Source organism: Dermacentor variabilis, chromosome 2, assembly GCF_050947875.1.
Source record: "Dermacentor variabilis isolate Ectoservices chromosome 2, ASM5094787v1, whole genome shotgun sequence".
In the NCBI taxonomy this organism is placed as follows: Eukaryota; Metazoa; Arthropoda; class Arachnida; order Ixodida; family Ixodidae; genus Dermacentor; species Dermacentor variabilis.
The window spans coordinates 177078546-177099111 of NC_134569.1; the positions used below are offsets into that span (position 1 = coordinate 177078546).

Below are 20566 nucleotides of genomic sequence, written 5' to 3' on the forward strand. Positions count from 1 at the left end.
TTAAAACCAACAGCGCGCGCATGCGATTCCATAGATGAGATGAATACATATATATAGAAAAGTATCAGTCATAGCTCTGGTAGTATAGCCTTCTGAGCCGTTTCCCTTTTCTTTTTCTTCTCTTTCTTCACTGCCGCGGACAACACCAGTCCCTTTCCACATACGTATGAGGCTCGGAGCAGGAGCTTTGGCGCTTGAAAGTAACCGTTGGCTTGACGAACCAACCGACTGAGCTACCTTTCCGGGCAACATTGAAGGATCACGAGTTCAAATCACATGTTATGTTCCTTTTTTTCCCTTTTTTTTCTTTCTTTTAATGTATTTTCCTTCCTTTTATCACTGTACGGAAACCCTGCTAAAAAAAAATTATATATCCTCAATTATGTGTGGCCACACATGTGCAGGTCATAAATACCAGGTTCACTAGCCGAGTGCCATCCATGCGGTATAACCGAGCTCAGATTGGTCCACCTTGACTGATCAAATAGGGCACCACTGTAGGTTAAATGAGGTGTACAACTCCTGCGGGACCCGCCGAGGTTGCTCAGTGGTCATGGTGTTAGACTGCTGAGCACGAGGTCGCGGGATCGGACCCCGGCCACGGCGGCCGCATTTCGATGGGGGCAAAATGCGAAAACACCCGTGTACTTAGAATTAGGTGCACGTTAAAGAACCCCAGGTGGTCGAAATTTTCGGAGTCCTCCACTACGGCGTGCATAATCAGAAAGTGGTTTTTGTCACGCAAAACACCATAATTCAATTTTTAATTTAGCTCCTACGGGGACGGTAGAGTATCCGTCTCCAATGCAAGAGGACCGTGATTCACATCCCGGTGCCGCGCAATTCTCCACCGGAAAAAAAAAACCGTGTGTTGAGAAAATTGCACAAACAGGCCTGGAGTGCGGCCTGATCCCGGTGACCAGAACCGGTAACGCACTCTCTCACCAGAGCAGGATTGGCCACCCTGGTGCAGTACTTTGCCACAACCTCCGATATGAATACAACAATCAAACCCCGGCCCTCAGTCCCCAGCAGCCGCGAAGCAACTGACCACGGCGGCGGTCAGATCTGTAACGCTGCAGAGGGTGCTAAGAATACCTGGCTCCGGACAGGCCGCCATTGGAATCTGAACCTGGCAACGTTTAACGTTAGAACGCTATAGAGTGAGGCGAGTCTAGCAGTGTTATTGGAGGAATTAGAGGGTAGTAAATGGGATATAATAGGGCTCAGTGAGGTTAGGAGGACAAAAGAAACATATACAGTGCTAAAAAGCGGGCATGTACTGTGTTACCGGGGCTTAGCGGAGAGACGAGAACTAGGAGTCGGATTCCTGATTAATAAGGAAACAGCTGGTAACATACAGGAATTCTATAGCATTAACGAGAGGGTGGCAGGTCTTGTTGTGAGACTTAATAAGAGGTACAAATTGAAGGTGGTACAAGTCTATGCCCCTACATGCAGTCATGATGACCAGGAAGTCGAAAGCTTTTATGAAGACGTGGAATCGGCGATGGGTAAAGTCAAAACAAAATACACTATACTGATGGGCGACTTCAATGCCAGGGTAGGCAAGAAGCAGGCTGGAGACAAGTCAGTGGGGGAATATGGCATAGGCTCTAGGAATAGCAGAGGAGAATTATTAGTAGAGTTTGCAGAACAGAATAATATGCGGATAATGAACACCTTTTTGCGCAAGCGGGTTAGTCGAAAGTGGACATGGAGGAGCCCGAATGGTGAGACTAGAAATGAAATCGACTTCATACTCTGCGCGAACCCTGGCATCATACAAGATGTAGACGTGCTCGGCAAGGTACGCTGCAGTGACCATAGGATGGTAAGAACTCGAATTAGCCTAGACTTGAGGAGGGAACAGAAGAAACTGGTACACAAGAAGCCAATCAATGAGTTAGCGGTAAGAGGGAAACTAGAGGAATTCCGGATCAAGCTACAGAACAGGTATTCGGCTTTAACTCAGGAAGAGGACCTTAGTGTTGAAGCAATGAACGACTATCTCATGGGAACCATTAAGGAGTGCGCAATAGAAGTCGATGGTAACTCCGTTAGACAGGAAACCAGTAAGCTATCGCAGGAGACGAAAGATCTGATCAAGAAACGCCAATGTATGAAAGCCTCTAACCCTACAGCTAGAATAGAACTGGCAGAACTTTCTAAGTTAATCAACAAGCGTAAGACAGCGGACATCAGGAACTATAATATGGATAGAATTGAACAGGCTCTCAGGAACGGAGGAAGCCTAAAAACAGTGAAGAAGAAGCTAGGAATAGGCAAGAATCAGGTGTGTGCGTTAAGAGACAAAGCCGGCAATATCGTTACTAATATGGATGAGATAGTTCAAGTGGCTGAGGAGTTCTATAGAGATTTATACAGTACCAGTGGCTCCCACGACGATAGTGGAAGAGAGAATAGCCTAGAGGAATTCGAAATCCCACAGGTAACGCCAGAAGAAGTAAAGAAAGCCTTAGGAGCTATGCAAAGGGGGAAGGCAGCTGGGGAGGATCAGGTAACAACAGATTTGTTGAAGGATGGTGGTCAGATTGTTCTAGAGAAACTGGCCACCCTGTATACGCAATGCCTCATAACCTCGAGCGTACCGGAATCTTGGAAGAACGCTAACATAATCCTAATCCATAAGAAAGGGGACGCCAAAGACTTGAAAAATTACAGACCGATCAGCTTACTGTCCGTTTCCTACAAAGTATTTACTAAGGTAATCGCAAATAGAATCAGGAACACCTTAGACTTCTGTCAACCAAAGGACCAGGCAGGATATTAATAGACAATAGACCATAATAGACCATATTCACACTATCAATCAAGTGATAGAGAAATGTGCAGAATATAACCAACCCTTATATATAGCTTTCATTGATTACGAGAAAGCGTTTGATTCAGTCGAAACCTCAGCAGTCATGGAGGCATTACGGAATCAGGGTGTAGATGAGCCATATGTAAAGATACTGGAAAATATCTATAGCGGCTCCACAGCCACCGTAGTCCTCCACAAAGAAAGCAACAAAATCCCTATAAAGAAAGGCGTCAGACAGGGAGATACCATATCTCCAATGCTATTCACAGCATGTTTACAGGAGGTATTCAGAGGTCTGGAGTGGGAAGAACTGGGGATAAAAGTTGATGGAGAATACCTTAGCAACTTGCGATTCGCTGACGATATTGCCTTGCTTAGTAACTCAGGAGACCAATTGCAATGCATGCTCACCGACCTGGAGAGGCAAAGCAGATGGGTGGGTCTGAAAATTAATCTGCAGAAAACTAAAGTAATGTTTAACAGGCTCGGAAGAGAACAGCAGTTTACGATAGGTAGCGAACCACTGGAAGGGGTAAGGGAATACATCTACTTAGGGCAGGTAGTGACCACCGATCCGGATCATGAGACTGAAATAACCAGAAGGATAAGAATGGGCTGGGGTGCGTTTGGCAGGCATTCTCAAATCATGAACAGCAGGTTGCCACTATCCCTCAAAAGGAAAGTGTATAACAGCTGTGTGTTACCAGTACTCACATATGGGGCAGAAACCTGGAGGCTTACGAAAAGGGTTCTGCTGAAATTGAGGACGTCGCAACGAGCTATGGAAAGAAGAATGATGGGTGTGACGTTAAGGGATAAGAAAAGAGCAGATTGGGTGAGGCAACAAACGCGGGTAAACGACATCTTAGTTGAAATCAAGAAAAAGAAATGGGCATGGGCCGGACATGTAATGAGGAGGGAAGATAACCGATGGTCACTAAGGGTTACGGACTGGATTCCAAGGGAAGGGATGCGTAGCAGGGGGCGGCAGAAAGTTAGGTGGGCGGATGACATTAAGACGTTTGCAGGGACAACATGGCCACAATTAGTACATGACCGGGGTAGTTGGAGAAGTATGCGAGAGGCCTTTGCCCTGCAGTGGGCGTAACTAGGCTGATGATGATGATGATGATCTTGGAGATATGGTTCGCCTTCTGTGCGCAGTGAATATCAAATAGGGTGATGATGGAGCTTGACTATGCACGTCGCAGTGACCCGTTAAATGCGTCATTTTCATTAAATGCTCCTGTTTAACCTTAAGATATTTTTCTTCTGCCTAGGTGCCCGACTAACTTTACAATTCATCAATTCAATGTGAATGTTGTTTTCCAGAACGAACTGATTCGAGGCAATACGTTTTTCAATACCATGACCCGGACAAGCACTGTGCCGTAGTAACATTCAATGACGGTGAGCCAGATTTAATTTTGTTTACGAATGTTCCCGTTCTCAGCTTTCCAGGCAAATAACTGACATGGTGTCGCCCTTTCCGCACCTTAGTAGTTTTCTTGACCCCTAAAGGTTAAAAATTTTTGTGGCGTTGTACATGCGAGATCACTTTCAATATAACCCATGTGTACTAGGATCTGTTTCTGTTGGGCACGTTGAACGAAAACGGAATAACCCTAGCTTAAAACCGCGATAAGCTGTTACCAAGCGACGACAGTCCTAAGGCGTTGGACGTGGTTCGCTTAGTCATTCACAAAACAGCAGGAGCACATGTAAAACGGAAGCAGCCTGAGTTTACCACTCTTACTATATGCTCAAGCAACACGAGAAAGCTTACAATGCACAGTTCTTTAAGTGACCATGAAAGGGGTACGTAACGGAAATTTCACCCAGAAAAACTTCGTCAGAATTAAGATAACGTTATTAGTGCATCTGCAACATAATTAATGCAACAATTATTGTTACTCCTGGAGAGCATGGAAAACGAACAGCGCAACATTTAATCTGTTCCTTTCCAACATACATTCATGCAGACCGCTGAGCGCCTTGTTGCGTTAGGGAAATGCGTTGTTTCTCAGGAGTAACATTAAATATCTGTTTTCCAAAAGAAGTGTAGTTACAACGCATAATTCTGATTACATGCTTGTAATAACGCAACAAAAACTCCTTGAATGCCGATGTCACAGACTTGCCAACACAGCTTACAAAGTAACACCTCTGCAAAATTTATCGACAATCTAGTATCAAATTTTGTGGCCCGAACAATCACCAGCAAGCGCACGAATCACTTGAAGCGTTTCTGAAAGTAATGTAAATGTCCGCATATACGCATTACAGAAGATCGCCAGCAAAATGCTACTTTCAAGATCACTCTACAGAGACGCTCACTATTTGTTGTAATTAATAACGTGTCACTAATCGGCAACAAGTTACACTATGATTAGGTAACTATGATTCTAAATGACAATAAATAAACTTGGACCATATAACTCATGCATCAGGTTCATGGCAGTGAAATAAAATCACCCTGAAAACCCGCAACAACGTTGACCAATGTAGTGCTCTCTACCACACACTGACAGGAGGTAATATTTCAAGCTCTATATAGATATTATTTCCCAAAGTGTGGGATGAATAGCATTGGCGTTCCAGTTGTTTTAGTGAATCTGTACATCAAGGGCGTTCCTTTTTTTTACGTGTAAGTGGAACCACAGTTGATATGTTGCGCCGAATTTGATGGCACATATCTGCAAGCTGGCGATATTGTGGAAATTCACTCCAAGCTCACCTCTAGAATTCGTAAATTCCGTTATGTGCCATAAAGTGAATAATTAGCAAGTTTCTTACTGAATTCGTGCTAATTATTTGCCTCTGTTTGTCTATTTCTCGTGCAAGTACTATCCGCCTCCCTGAATAATTCAGCTCAAGGACTTGAAATATGGTACCTGAAACAGGTGAATTTTAAAAATTACAGGAACTTTTCGGAACAATTCTGGATACTCACCCCGTATAGTGATTCAAGCGCCGCTTGAAGCAGTTTCTAGAACACCAACTCATCTCGACTAGTTGGCGACCATCTGTTCTAGTTGAATACCCATAACACTATTTAGGGAGACACCCTTTGCAATATGAGAGGACGGCTTATAGAAAGCTTCCTTGTAACCTCTAGTAGATTCCGGTTTAATTAAAGAATTGGCCCAAGCCATCTGACCATAACTGTCAAGAGCAGCGCATTAGGAATTAATCAATATATCCAGGCAACATATTGCCACAGCCGAAAGGAAGAATGTACGAGGTACGTGAACTGCAGCGGGACTCCTATATCGTACTTCCCTAAGAACACTCTGCGCCATGTAGAGCCGCCGCCGCGAAGGCTGGGGTGGCATCGGAAATGCACGGCGCACCCGTGCGTGCGAACGCTGAGAAACGCGTCATTCAGCAAGCGCACATTTCTCTAGCGCTTCTTTCTTGACACGCTGTGCGTCGTTGTGCCGCAGCCTGTCAGGCGAAAGATTGGGCTAGTTTGTTTTAATAGGCGCTGTTATGACCTCGCTGACGAGAAGTCAGCACGTGACCTCTAATAAGAGAAGCGTGGCGCGACGATGCCTGTGAACGCTGAGAATTGTTCCCTCATTTGCCGCACACTCAGTGGCAGACTCAGTGGCAGACTCAGTGACCCAAGTTCGCGAGACATTAACCGAAGAGCGGCATATACACAGTGCATTGAGCAATAGGTCGTGGGATCGAATCCCGGCCACGGCGGCCGCATTGCGATGGGGGCGAAATACGCGAAATCCCGTGTACTTAGATTTAGGTGCACGTTAAAGAACCCTAGCTGCTCTAAATTTCCGGCGTCTTCCAGTACAGCGTGCCTCATAATCAGAAAGTGGCTTTGGCACGTAAAACGCCATAATTCTTTTACACAGTGTATTCATGGCCGCTCGCTAAAGCCTTCGCGCGAATGGAGTTCATTGAAGAGTGGCGCATACGTAGAGAATTTGTGGCACAACCAGCTAAGTTGTTTGGTTTCTGTGCTTGAGGAACCTTTGTGACGTCGGTTCGATTCTGCTCAGCATAGCAGAAATTTAATGTATCTTTCCCATCATTGAGGAGGGCCACATTTACAGTGGCATATACGTATGTAGCCAAGTTGTCGGCAAAGATGTTCGCTGAAACGCGGCACACACTTTCTCGCACATGCCCAGTGGACAAAGTTGACATGAAAGAGCTTAATCGAAGAGCAGCAGAGACCGAGTGACACCAAGTGCCCCAAGTCGGCGTAAAAGAGTTGCTTCGAACAGTGGTGCCTGCCGAAGCGATGAAAAGGACGCGTGGGCTCAATCAAGCGGGTGTCGACGCTCGGTCAAGTGAGTGGGCAGGAACATAAGAACAAAGGGAGGCTGTAGCTTCTTCGTTCGTCGCGGGATGGCGAGGAATAGGGCGCGTATACTCAGTCAATGGTGTTCTGGACAGCAACTTGAGCCAAGGAGGAGGGAAACCTACCGCTCTCTCGTTCGCATGGTAAGACGAAAATGGTGCGTGCACTAGGTCCAGCGACTGTCGAGGAGAAACTGCAGGAAGAAAGAGGGGAGGCTGTCGCTTGCTTGTTGGTCGCAGGATGGCAAGGAATAGGGCGCCTGTAGACAGTCAGAAGTATTCCGAACAGGAATTGGAGCCAAGGAGCAAGGGAACCTACCGCTCGCTCGTTCGTAGTAGGAAGACGATAATGGTGCGTGCACTAGGTCTAGCGACTGTGACTGCGAGACTTCAGCGATTGCGAGAAACTGCAGGAAGAAAGAGGGGTGGCATTATGCAAAAAAGAAGTGAGGCGTGCAGACAGGACAACACAGTATAGAAGTGGACAACACGAACGCCGACTATCAACTGATGGGATCACTGAGGCGAAAAAAGAAAGAAGACAAAACTCATCTGCGCATGCTCAGGAATGGTAACACCACGTGTCAGTCGGGTACACGTGCCGGTCTACGTGAGAGATAACTTTTAAGGCGCTTAATCTCTTTCTTATCTAAAGTAATCGAAGGCTGAATCACGCACGCACTTCCACCATTATAGATATGCCAAGCCTCTACCATAAGACGCGTATCTTCATTCCTATGCCTGTACAATATCGCGCATTCATCTAACTCAGGCGTGCAGTTACAATCTCGGCAATGTAGCGAAAGATTAGAACACAAACCACCGAATAACGACCTTTTATGTTCCATTAGCCTCTGATTAATACACCCTCCCGTTTGCCCTACGTAGAACTGGCCGCAGCTAAGGGGAATTTTATAAACCACACCCGGTGGATCGCCTTCTAATCTTGATCTCAACATAGCCGAGATTGTAACTGCACGCCAGAGTTAGATGAATGCGCGATATTGTACAGGCGTAAGAATAAAAATACTAGTGTTATGGTAGAGGCATGGCATATGTATAATGGTGGAAGTGCGTGCGTGAGTCGGCCTTCGATTACTTTTCATAGGGAAGAGATTAAGTGCCTTAACAGTTATCTCTCACGTAGACCGGCACGTGTACCCGACTGACACGTGGTGTTACCATTACTGAGCATGCGCAGATGAGTTTTGTGTCGTCTTTCTTTTTTCGCCTGAGTGATCCCATCAGTTGATAGTCGGCGTTCGTGTTGTCCACTTCTATACTGTGTTGTTCTGTCTGCACGCCTCACTTCTTTTTTGCATAATGCATCCTTACCAAGTAGCTCAGCTTTCTGTCGTTCTGAGGGGAGGCAGTCGCTTGCTCGTTCGTTGCGGGATGGCGAGGCATAGGGCGCGTTTACACAGTCAGAGGCATTCTGCACAGGAATTAGAGCCAAGGAGGAAGGGAACCTACAGCTCGCTCGTTCGTAGTGGGAAGAAGAAAATAGTGCGTGCACTAGGTACAGCGACTGTCGAGGACGAACTGGAAGAAGAAAGAGGGGAGGTGCGCAGCAAGGCTCGGACAAATTTTAGCTTGAAAACAATTGGTTTAAACATAGTCCCTGCAAAGTTAATGCCTTTTCCCAAGAAAGAGGGGCTACTTTGAGATCACATTATTGAAAGGGTCCGTCGTCAGTCTAGGTAGTGCGAGTCCCTTGGGATCGAATGCTTCCGCGAAGACATTCAGGAGATCGAGGCTAGTAGTAGTGCACCGGATGAGTTGCACCTGAAGCGTTGCACACCTGCGTCTTTGCGCGAAGAGTGTGCAGAAGGCTAGTGCCTCTGTACCAGGTCAGGGACGATGCGTGAACGGAGCGAGGGAGAAAAGTCGGCAGCAGCGGCTAGGCTATGACGTAGGCCATGGGTAGGCCATGACGCGGCGGCGTGGGTCATCGCGAACGATGCGTTTCCACGTTCCCGACTACGCTTCCAGTCGTCTAGTCTAAAGTCGCAGACTTGTGCGTTGGACTTCGCATGTGCCGCGATAAGAGGGTTTTTCTGTGTTGTCCGGACCTTCGTACGCTGGTTAATAGTCTTGGACGCCAGTGGCGCTCGAGACGACCAGCAAGTAGTCGTCGGGCGAAGTTCGATAACATTGACGCGGAGGGGCGAAGGCCGGTGTAAGTTCGAGCAGTCGTAACTGATGCTTGCGGCTTCCAAGGCCCAGGAGTGGGTGCAACACAAAGAACAGCATGAGGTGGCAGATATAAGAAGCCACCGGGCTCATGTTTCGAGAGGGCAGTGCTAGTCCACCTGCGCTGTCCGCGTCGCGCGGCGATTGTTCAGAGCCGCGAATGTCTGAGTTGTCAGAGCTGTCGCCGGGGGGCCCCGACGGTGACTCGGCCGCAGGAGAGGACGGATAGCGTAGGGAAGGGACGGTGATCGCTGCTACAGCTGCGTCACTTTCGCTGGCTTGTAGGTGCCGTGGTGTAGCCTGGGAGGATTTCCCTGAGGAGGAGTCGCGTAGCGTGCGTTCTCCGTCAGGAAGAGGGCAGTACGTAGAGCCATAAAATTTGAGCACAGCCTGTTTTAGTTCGTCGTAGGGGCACAGGCAGGCGCTGAAACCCTGAAACGCTGAAACGCTGAAGAAAGCGGGATGTGTAGGAGTACCCCGTACTTGAACTCTTCCGTCGGGATGTTCAGCTCCAGAACCAGCTCCAACCGCGCGAATCACACGCCGACGTAGCTTAGCCGCAACGGAGGGCCAGACCAAGAGGACCAGTGCAGCAGGATTCTAGAACAATACCGGCCGTGCCGCGCTTCCGCCTATGCACGCGCTGCCCATCTTTATTTTTTCCTTCTTTTTCAACTGGCACCAAGGTGCCCGCTGAGAGCTCTGACCATAGCGTCCCCGTGTTGCGGTGTCGATGCCCGCTACAGTATCTAACCGTCTTACCGCCTATCTGGATCGCTGGGTATTCCGTGGGCTTATGGCTAACGCATCGGGCTGCTGTGCTCAGTTAGAAGGTTTCGAAATAAAGCGTTGCATAAACTTGGGTCACTGAGTATGTGGCAGTGTGCACATACACGCCTCTCTTCAAGGAAACTCTTTCACACCAACATGGGTCACTGTAGATTCAGGACTAACAAGGCACCGATGTTCGAGAAAACTCCTTGACGCCGACTTGAAGCACTGGGTATGTGTACTTTGGTTTGTGCTGGCCTTTAATTAACCTCTTTCATGACAACTTGGATCACTGATTACGGGCCAGTAGGTGTGTGCCGCTCTTCAAAGGAGGTCTTTGGGGACAACTTGCGTAGCTAGGTATGTGGCATTGGGAGTGTTACACCCTACGATGGTTGAAAATAATCCCTTAAGTTTCATCTATATTGACGGAATCGACCCAACGTCACAAAGGTTCCTCAAGGACAGCAGCCCGACGCATTAGGATGCTGCGCCACAAATACACTGTGTACGGACCGCTTTTCAATGAATGACTTTCATGCCAACGCTTTAGTGAGCTCACTATGAATTTATTGGGTATGTGCCACTGAGTATGCGGCAAGCGCGGTAATAGTTGTCAGCGTCCGCAAGAACAGGCGCCACACGCTCCTTTTCTCAGAGGTCACGCGCAGACTACTTGGAAGTGCCCCTAGATGGCGTAGCTTGTCCAGGAAGAAATGCGAGGCAAGGAGCCCAGTTGTCGTATAAAGTTTTTCTCAGTGCTTGCGCGCACGAGCGCGCCATGCATATTGGCGGCCCCGTGAAGCTTTCGCGGAAGCGGTGCCTTCTGGCGCCGATTTCGTAGGAAAGCGCGAAAGAGCAGTCCCGCTGCTGTACACGCCGCACACATAACTCGTTTCGATGGGGGCGATTCATTGTATTGTTATATTGATTCATTGCTAACTCATTACTCAAGACAGTAATCGTGGGATGGTTTCCGCCACTTTTTTTCGACCTCGTACCTGACAGAAAAGTTAATTCCGACACATCAAATGTCTTGAGGCGAAATGCCTAAAATCAAGGAACTTACTGAACATTCTTTCTCACAACACGGGGCAGTGATAGAAATCGCTTATTAAACGAGTACAAGAACCTTTATTTGGTCACGTTTGGCTATAAAGCCGTGGTATACCACTCTGCCGCGCTGAGTGCGTTAAAAATGCTGGATCCCGTCCACCATCTTGGTATCCGGCTGGGCACCGGCGTTTTCAGAACAAACCCATTCAAAATTTGAAAGTCTGCACGTGGAATCGAATCAGCGGTGCCTTCACCTCTAAAGAACATACACCATTTTCACATATGTCCTCAAGTGCACTTTAACCCCCAACATCCTTGTTACACACCTATAACGATATGACATGTACTGCACTATTCCGTAATCTACCCTAACTGAGGGGGCCTTTTTCAATCCTCAGTCCCAATCCTCAAAAATTTTCTATTTATTTATTTATTTATTTATTTATTTATACTATACTGCGGACAGGAAGTCCAAGCAGGGTGAGCAAAAAACAAAGATGATATACACAGAAGAAGAAGATGAAACACAAATTTTTTGGTCGTAAGGTAGACGATTAAAAAATTTTAACTTGATTACAATGCAACTATAATAATACGCGAAATAGCAAGATTTACACAAATTATATACAGCTCACGGGCGCTGGGGTATGCTTCAGTTAGTTTAATGCAGTCATCTATTGTTTGTGGAAAAAAAGAGTACCGAAAAGTGTCAGTCCTTACGAAAATAGGTGTTATAGAATGAGGGTAGTGGTGCCGAGTGGGTCTGCTTGTCAAGGGAGATGCGTATTTAGCGGTGTCTAAGGCAATCCTGACAGGCCGCCATTGGAATCTGAACCTGGCAACGTTTAACGTTAGAACGCTATCTAGTGAGGCGAGTCTAGCAGTATTATTGGAGGAATTAGAGGGTAGTAAATGGGATATAATAGGGCTCAGTGAGGTTAGGAGGACAAAAGAAGCATATACAGTGCTAAAAAGCGGGCATGTACTGTGTTACCGGGGCTTAGCGGAGAGGCGAGAACTAGGAGTCGGATTCCTGATTAATAAGGAAATAGCTGGTAACATACAGGAATTCTATAGCATTAACGAGAGGGTGGCAGGTCTTGTTGTGAAACTTAATAAGAGGTACAAATTGAAGGTGGTACAAGTCTATGCCCCTACATGCAGTCATGGTGACCAGGAAGTCGAAAGCTTTTATGAAGACGTGGAATCGGCGATGGGTAAAGTCAAAACAAAATACACTATACTGATGGGCGACTTCAATGCCAGGGTAGGCAAGAAGCAGGCGGGAGACAAGTCAGTGGGGGAATATGACATAGGCTCTAGGAATAGCAGAGGAGAATTATTAGTAGAGTTTGCAGAACAGAATAATATGCGGATAATGAACACCTTTTTCCGCAAGCGGGTTAGTCGAAAGTGGACGTGGAGGAGCCCGAATGGTGAGACTAGAAATGAAATCGACTTCATACTCTGGGCGAACCCTGGCATCATACAAGATGTAGACGTACTCGGCAAGGTACGCTGTAGTGACCATAGGATGGTAAGAACTCGAATTAGCCTAGACTTGAGGAGGGAACGGAAGAAACTGGTACACAAGAAGCCAATCAATGAATTAGCGGTAAGAGGGAAACTAGAGGAATTCCGGATCAAGCTACAGAACAGGTATTCGGCTTTAACTCAGGAAGAGGACCTTAGTGTTGAAGCAATGAACGACTATCTCATGGGAACCATTAACGAGTGCGCAATAGAAGTCGGTGGTAACTCCGTTAGACAGGAAACCAGTAAGCTATCGCAGGAGACGAAAGATCTGATCAAGAAACGCCAATGTATGAAAGTCTCTAACCCTACAGCTAGAATAGAACTGGCAGAACTTTCTAAGTTAATCAACAAGCGTAAGACAGCGGACATCAGGAACTATAATATGGATAGAATTGAACAGGCTCTCAGGAACGGAGGAATCCTAAAAACAGTGAAGAAGAAACTAGGAAAAGGCAAGAATCAGATGTATGCGTTAAGAGACAGAGCCGGCAATATCGTTACTAATATGGATGAGATAGTTCAAGTGGCTGAGGAGTTCTATAGAGATTTATACAGTACCAGTGGCACCCACGACGATAGTGGAAGAGAGAATAGCCTAGAGGAATTCGAAATCCCACAGGTAACGCCAGAAGAAGTAAAGAAAGCCTTAGGAGCTATGCAAAGGGGGAAGGGAGCCGGGGAGGATCAGGTAACAGCAGATTTGTTGAAGGATGGTGGTCAGATTGTTCTAGAGAAACTGGCCACCCTGTATACGCAATGCCTCATAACCTCGAGCGTACCGGAATCTTGGAAGAACGCTAGCATAATCCTAATCCATAAGAAAGGGGACGCCAAAGACTTGAAAAATTATAGACCGATCAGCTTACTGTCCGTTGCCTACAAAGTATTTACTAAGGTAATCGCAAATAGAATCAGGAACACCTTAGACTTCTGTCAACCAAAGGACCAGGCAGGATTCCGTAAAGGCTACTCAACAATAGACCATATTCACACTATCAATCAAGTGATAGAGAAATGTGCAGAATATAACCAACCGTTATATATAGCTTTCATTGATTACGAGAAAGCGTTTGATTCAGTCGAAACCTCAGCAGTCATGGAGGCATTACGGAATCAGAGTGTAGATGAGCCATATGTAAAGATACTGGAAGATATCTATAGCGGCTCCACAGCCACCGTAGTCCTCCACAAAGAAAGCAACAAAATCCCTATAAAGAAAGGCGTCAGACAGGGAGATACGATATCTCCAATGCTATTCACAGCATGTTTACAGGAGGTATTCAGAGGCCTGGAGTGGGAAGAATTGGGGATAAAAGTTGATGGAGAATACCTTAGCAACTTGCGATTCGCTGATGATATTGCCTTGCTTAGTAACTCAGGAGACCAATTGCAATGCATGCTCACTGACCTAGAGAGGCAAAGCAGAAGGGTGGGTCTGAAAATTAATCTGCAGAAAACTAAAGTAATGTTTAACAGGCTCGGAAGAGAACAGCAGTTTACGATAGGTAGCGAAGCACTGGAAGGGGTAAAGGACTACATCTACTTAGGGCAGGTAGTGACCACGGATCCGGATCATGAGACTGAAATAACCAGAAGAATAAGAATGGGCTGGGGTGCGTTTGGCAGGCATTCTCAAATCATGAACAGCAGGTTGCCACTATCCCTCAAAAGGAAAGTGTATAACAGCTGTGTGTTACCAGTACTCACATATGGGGCAGAAACCTGGAGACTTACGAAAAGGGTTCTGCTGAAATTGAGGACGACGCAACGAGCTATGGAAAGAAGAATGATGGTTGTGACGTTAAGGGATAAGAAAAGAGCAGATTGGGTGAGGCAACAAACGCGGGTAAACGACATCTTAGTTGAAATCAAGAAAAAGAAATGGGCATGGGCCGGACATGTAATGAGGAGGGAAGATAACCGATGGTCACTAAGGGTTACGGACTGGATTCCAAGGGAAGGGATGCGTAGCAGGGGGCGGCAGAAAGTTAGGTGGGCGGATGACATTAAGACGTTTGCAGGGACAACATGGCCACATATTAGTACATGACCGGGGTAGTTGGAGAAGTATGGGAGAGGCCTTTGCCCTGCAGTGGGCGTAACTAGGCTGATGACGATGATGATGACGATGATAATGAAGGCAATCCTATGATTAATTAAGTGTGAAAGAAACTCTAGCCGACTTTTCTTTCTTCGAATTTGCAGTAGTTCAATACTGTTATCGGTTAGTAATGCAGTGGGGGAGTCAGTAGCCTTGAATTTACTGTAAATAAATCGTACTGCTTTTCTTTCAATTCTTTCTAAATTCTTAATGTTAATTTTTGGGTGAGGGTCCCAAACTATGGAGGCATACTCAAGTTTTGGCCTAATTAAGGAAAAGTAAGAGAGTAGTTTAACACTAGACGGAGTAGACTTGAGTTTGTGGCGCAGAAGGCATAGTTTCCGGAAAGCGGCAGAGCAGATGCTATTTATGTGCAAGTTCCATGATAAGTCACTCGTTAATGTTAAGCCTAAATATTTATAGCATGTTACTTTCAGTAAAGGTGATGCAGCTAAATTGTAAGTGTAGTCTAAGGGGACTTTTTGCGCGTTATGGGGAGATAGACACACTGAGTTGCATTAAGAAGCATTCCCCATCGCTCACACCATTTCAACACGTTGTCTAAGTTAGAGTTAAGGTCATATTGGTCAGTAATGCAGGTGACTTCTCTAAACAAAACACAGTCATCAGCAAATAGACGAATCTGAACTGGAGTGTTAACGGCATTGAGAATATCATTATTATATAGTAAAAAAAGTAGAGGGTCAAGTACGCTCCCCTGCGGAACGCCACAACTTACCGGAAGGCAGCCAGAGACTTGTTCTCGCACCTGAACGTATCGGTTGCGGTTGTACAGGTAGGCTGAAATCCAAGAAATGAATAATTCTGGTATGCCAATCATCCGAAGCTTAGTAATTAGTTTATCGTGTGTGATTGTATCGAATGCTTTGCTGTAATCTAGGAATATTACATCAATTTGACTGTTCGTGTCTAGACAAGCTGCAAGGGTGTGAACTATAGTAACCAATTGTGTTGTGGTAGAAAATCTTTTTCGAAATCCATGTTGATGATTTGACAAAACTGAGTTTTCTTCTAAGAATTCGTGTAATTTGTGAGCTATTATGTGTTCGATAAGCTTACAACACGAAGATGTTAAGGAGATCGGGCGATAATTTTGTACTAATAGACGGTCGCCTTTCTTGAATATAGGCACAACTCGGGCTGACTTCCAGTCTTCTGGCAATTCTGCTGATAGCAGAGACACACGAAAAATAATAACTAAGTATTTAGCAACAGACTCGGCATAGCGACGAAGAAATATGTTCGGTATATTGTCGGGACCACAAGAAGTTTTAGTCTTAGAGTCAAGCAACATAGCAAGGACGCCAGGATAAAAAATGATAAGCAATGGCTCTAGCGAAGCTGTTGCCACTACCACGTCAGTGACAACTTGCAGACTGTGACAGATTCTTTTTAGAAGTCACGAAGTGTGCTTCTGAGTTACACATTCAATGCACTTCCAGGAAATTCAGGTGAAGTTTATGGCGTGGTGTAGCACTAGGCGTAGCTCCAGTTTGTCTCGCTGGCTTGGCGGTGAAACCTAGCTGCATAAAATTCATCATCCAGTGTAGCTTAACGTACATAAAAAGAAAATAGGCCAGCTTGCGCATGGTGCAGTTGCGGGGGTACGGCATTTCAGGGCGGCTTCATTACGGCGTGCATTTCGACTGATCTGAAGTTTGTGTATTGGATGGACATAATCGTGCAAAAAATTACGTATCTTGGCCGGGCGGAGACCTTTACGCATATCGGAAATATTACTGACAAGCTAGCCCATTAGATGTGACATATAAATTAAAACGTTTATCTGACTTTTATTTCGTGCTTGCGCAAGTATTAGCGTAAACGTATGACGTACGATTCTTAACATAAGTTTAGATAAATGTTGAATGTTGATACCGAATGTGACCCCTACGAATTACAATATTGTACTTCGGTGTAAGGGAACAGATACTTTAAGCGGTAATCTGTGTACTAGGGCGCATTCTTTGTTGTGAAATTTTGGATCATACATTCTTATGGGCGCGTCACTTTGCTCGTTACTTGTTCATTGCTACTTTACCAAGGACATTTCCCCAAAAAGCTTATGCATTTCTGTTTCCTTGTGTAGGAGTCACAAGATGCGAACTCCTTTTCTGGGGAGAAAACAAAGAAATTACGCAAAGTTTTAAAAACTGCCAGAAAGAATATAAAAGCCTGTGCCCTCACGACGAAGTATTCACAGTTTACGTCGGTGATTGCAAAGTGTGGTTTCGTGAAAAGCTCATTCAGTTATCATGGTCAGCCAAGTAAACCGGATAGAGGGAGACCTCAGAGATTTCGCGATCGCTTGAAATGAAATAAAGCTTTTGAGCAGCACAAAGTGGGCTGCTCCATTGTTTTTTTGGACACATGCTGAAGAACTGTTTTATCGTAGCTGAAACGAGAAAATTAAAGCTAATAACAGGGTGTTTATCAAGAATTATTTTTTTATGCGTTGGAGTAGCAGACTTTTTTTGGAAGTCACCTCGAGGACTACCTGCAACATTAGGCTTCATAGGTTTCCCTGAATAGCCGCTGACTCCTTTTCCTGGCGGTAACGACGGTGTGATAATTTGGTTTTAAACGTAATAACTGCTATGATTTTCTACGCTTTTTCCAATGCCCTCTCATACCATTGCCCTCGTATGCTTGAGTTTGGCGCACGTACACATAAATTGAGTGCGCTTCCCACCCGACAGTCTTATTTTATTCTTAACAATCTTACATTAACGATTAGGCATGTTCTACGGAACATTCCGTGTAACCATGTCCAGGATACCGGGACGTGGACTACTGCGACAAAGCCGGTCGTGGGCCGATGCAGCCAACGTAACTCTATGGGAAGCATTTTTTTTATAATTGGATTGCTGATCAATGCCTCGTTTTTCGCAAGTGGCACTTGAGGCACTGAATCCAGAGAACGGTCTCACGCTATATGTCGCGTCTAGTTTAATTCAACTGGCTGTATTTGTTCTACACCAGATCACAACATTTAGGGTGATTTTTAAAATGCTGATTGCAGTGCCAGCGATAATACATACCCTAAGTGCACTCCAGTTGCCTATACTCTATAATGACCTGTATGTGTTCTTGTATGCGTGGCTTTATTCCACTGGCTGACATTTTTTTTCCTAGGGTGCTTTTACTGGGTCACTACACGGCAAAGCAGCACTAGAGGGGCAAAAGATTCGGCCGTCGTTGAATTTGACGGAAAACGGCGCGTCGCTTACGTTAAAACTTATCGACTTGCATGTGAAGCTATGATGCACATTCCCGCCTCAATATGAAAGCACTAAGCCCGGGAGCACGCGCTATCTTTTTTTAAGTTCTGGCGCATCGTTAAGTTATTTATTTGGCACATAGAAATGTTTAGAACATAAACATTACGTTCCAGCTTAACCCGCGTAACCGGTCAGTAATTACATTGTAGTATTGAGTAATTAACTAAGTAATTACACAATACAGCTAACTAGTAATATACGAAATAGTGACAACTAGTTACTAACTTGCCGTGCAAAGCTTCTTGGTTTTACATGACATTAATGTCATGAATCTAAACTTAAATGCAAAACAACGAGTGATTCAGCAATGATGCCCCGCAGGGGCGTCTGCGTCAGCAGGCGTTTGGTGTGTTGCGACACCACGTACCCGAGCACACGAGGGTTGGAACCTCCCGCGTTTAACCGTGCGTGGCTTAGCCGTGTCCGGGGAAAAGGGGATCCTGGAGGTTGAGCCGATGCCGGGTGTACGGACCTTTAAGGTCCCCCGGCGGAGGCAACACACCTCTTTGGCCTCTGCTTCACGTAGGTGGCACCCCCGGACTGACCCACCCGGGGGAAATCGGTAGTTGGCTTTTCCTGTCTCTCTCTTCCTACTACCTTCGTCTTTCCCTTACTTTCCACCTTTCCTGTCTCCTTCTCATTTCTTTACTACTTCCGAGCTTCCTGGCAGCAAGGATTAACCTTGTGTGAGTAGCCAACCTTGGTTATGTCATATTTGGTTATAGTGGCGACGTACAGCTGGCGTTTGCAGGCCCTGTTTTTCAGGCCCTGCAGCGTTCCCTTGTTCGATTCTATGGTGGGTGCCTAGCGTTGCTGCCGAAAACTACACGTCTACACATGGCTACTTCCTTCCCTCCACTACCTGATCGCCCTCAGAAAAAGAGGGTCCACCGAAGATGTTTTCCAATTTTTCGGACGCCAAGTCCACACCTTTCCCCGTTTTCATGTAGTACTCTGAAAACCCAAGAAAACTAGTTCGAACCGTCTCACCATTTCTTGTTTCGAAGACGTTAACTGAAATTTTCGGTCCAGGATATAAGGCGTCGAAGATGGCAAGCGGAGATCTCCTCTTGGAGCTCCGCGATCCGAAGCAGTATGAGAAACTGCCAAAACTGGTGTCATTTGGGGAAACCCAAGTAATCGTAACCCCCCAACGTACTATGAATACCACCCGTGGCGTAGTCTCAGATGATGATCTTTTGGAGTTAACTCAAGCAGAACTCTTGGAGGGCCTCAGTGAACAGAATGTGATCAATGTTAAAAGAAATAACATGAGGCGAGACGGCAAAGAAATCCAAACGAAGCTCTTGATAATTACCTTCGGTTCAAGTATCCTGCCCGAGTCAATCGAGGCAGGGTATATTAAGCTCCGCGTTAGGCCATATGTGCCAACCCCCCTAAGATGTTTCAAATGCCAACGTTTCGGCCACAGCTCGCAGAGTTGCCGAGGCCGCCAAACCTGTGCGAATTGCAGTGGCCACGAACACACCTCTGAAGCTTGTGAGAACTCTCTCCACTGCGTGAACTGTGATGGGGAACACACCGCGTACTCGCGGTCCTGTCTATCATGGAAAAAAGAAAAAGAAATAGTCACAATCAAAGTTAAGGAAAACATATCGTTCAAAAAGGCATGCAGGCGGGTAGCACACCTGCCAAAGAAAAGCTTTGCCGAAGTAGCGCGTCAGGGGGCAGCGTCACAACGGCCTCCGGCGGCTGTCCGACCCACAAACAGTGAGTCGGCAGTTACGCTGTCTGCCCCCACGCTCGTTGCAGCTAGCGCTGCTCCGCCAACCGAGCAGAATGAGACCATCGACCCCGAACGTGGGCGCAGCTGAGGCTGCCCTAACTTCCCCGGCCCCCTCCAGCGCTGGGAACAGCCGGCGCAGCAAAATCCCTCCGGGAGCCCCATCGTCCTCCGGGCTGGCGGGAGGAGGGGTCTTGCCCTCTAAGGCGGGACTCTCTCTGAAAACTTCTCGCTCGCAAGAGCACGTGTCCGGAGCCTCACTAGAGGCAATGGACGCTAAACCTGTCCTCAAGGCGCACCAAACGCCTAAGGAGCGGCGAGGCTCCCTCGAACGCTCCAAAAAGGGCAAAACCCCGGTTACAGGGCCTCGAAATAGCTCTGTAATCTAAGGCATCACTTCCGTTTCCGTACACACGGCACCAATTTTCTTTTAAAATGGATACACAAATTATTCAATGGAATGTCAGGCGTCTTCTTAGGAACCTCGATGATGTGGAAGAACTCATCCGCAAACACAATCCGAAAGTGCTGTGTCTACAGGAAACACACCTAAAATCACAACACACAAACTTTCTTCGACAGTATGATACTTTTCGCAAAGATCACGATGATGCAATCCCATCATCGGGCGGTGTTGAAATTGTAATTCAAAAGAACATAGCGCGTCAACATTTACAGCTACGAACGGCCCTTGAAGCAGCGGTGGTTCT

General features: G+C 46.3%; 1 protein-coding gene across 1 annotated transcript in view; it reads left to right on the forward strand.

Annotated features, from left to right (window-relative positions):
• The window catches only part of LOC142570568 (uncharacterized), a 60033-nt gene extending 42369 nt beyond the window's left edge, over positions 1-17664 (forward strand). The window contains exons 3-5 of the mRNA XM_075678940.1: positions 4160-4237; positions 16921-17043; positions 17606-17664. Of these exons, the coding sequence (XP_075535055.1) occupies positions 4160-4237; positions 16921-17043; positions 17606-17664 (260 nt within the window). The remainder of the gene's footprint in view (positions 1-4159; positions 4238-16920; positions 17044-17605) is intronic.
• Positions 17665-20566: the final 2902 nt, after the last annotated feature.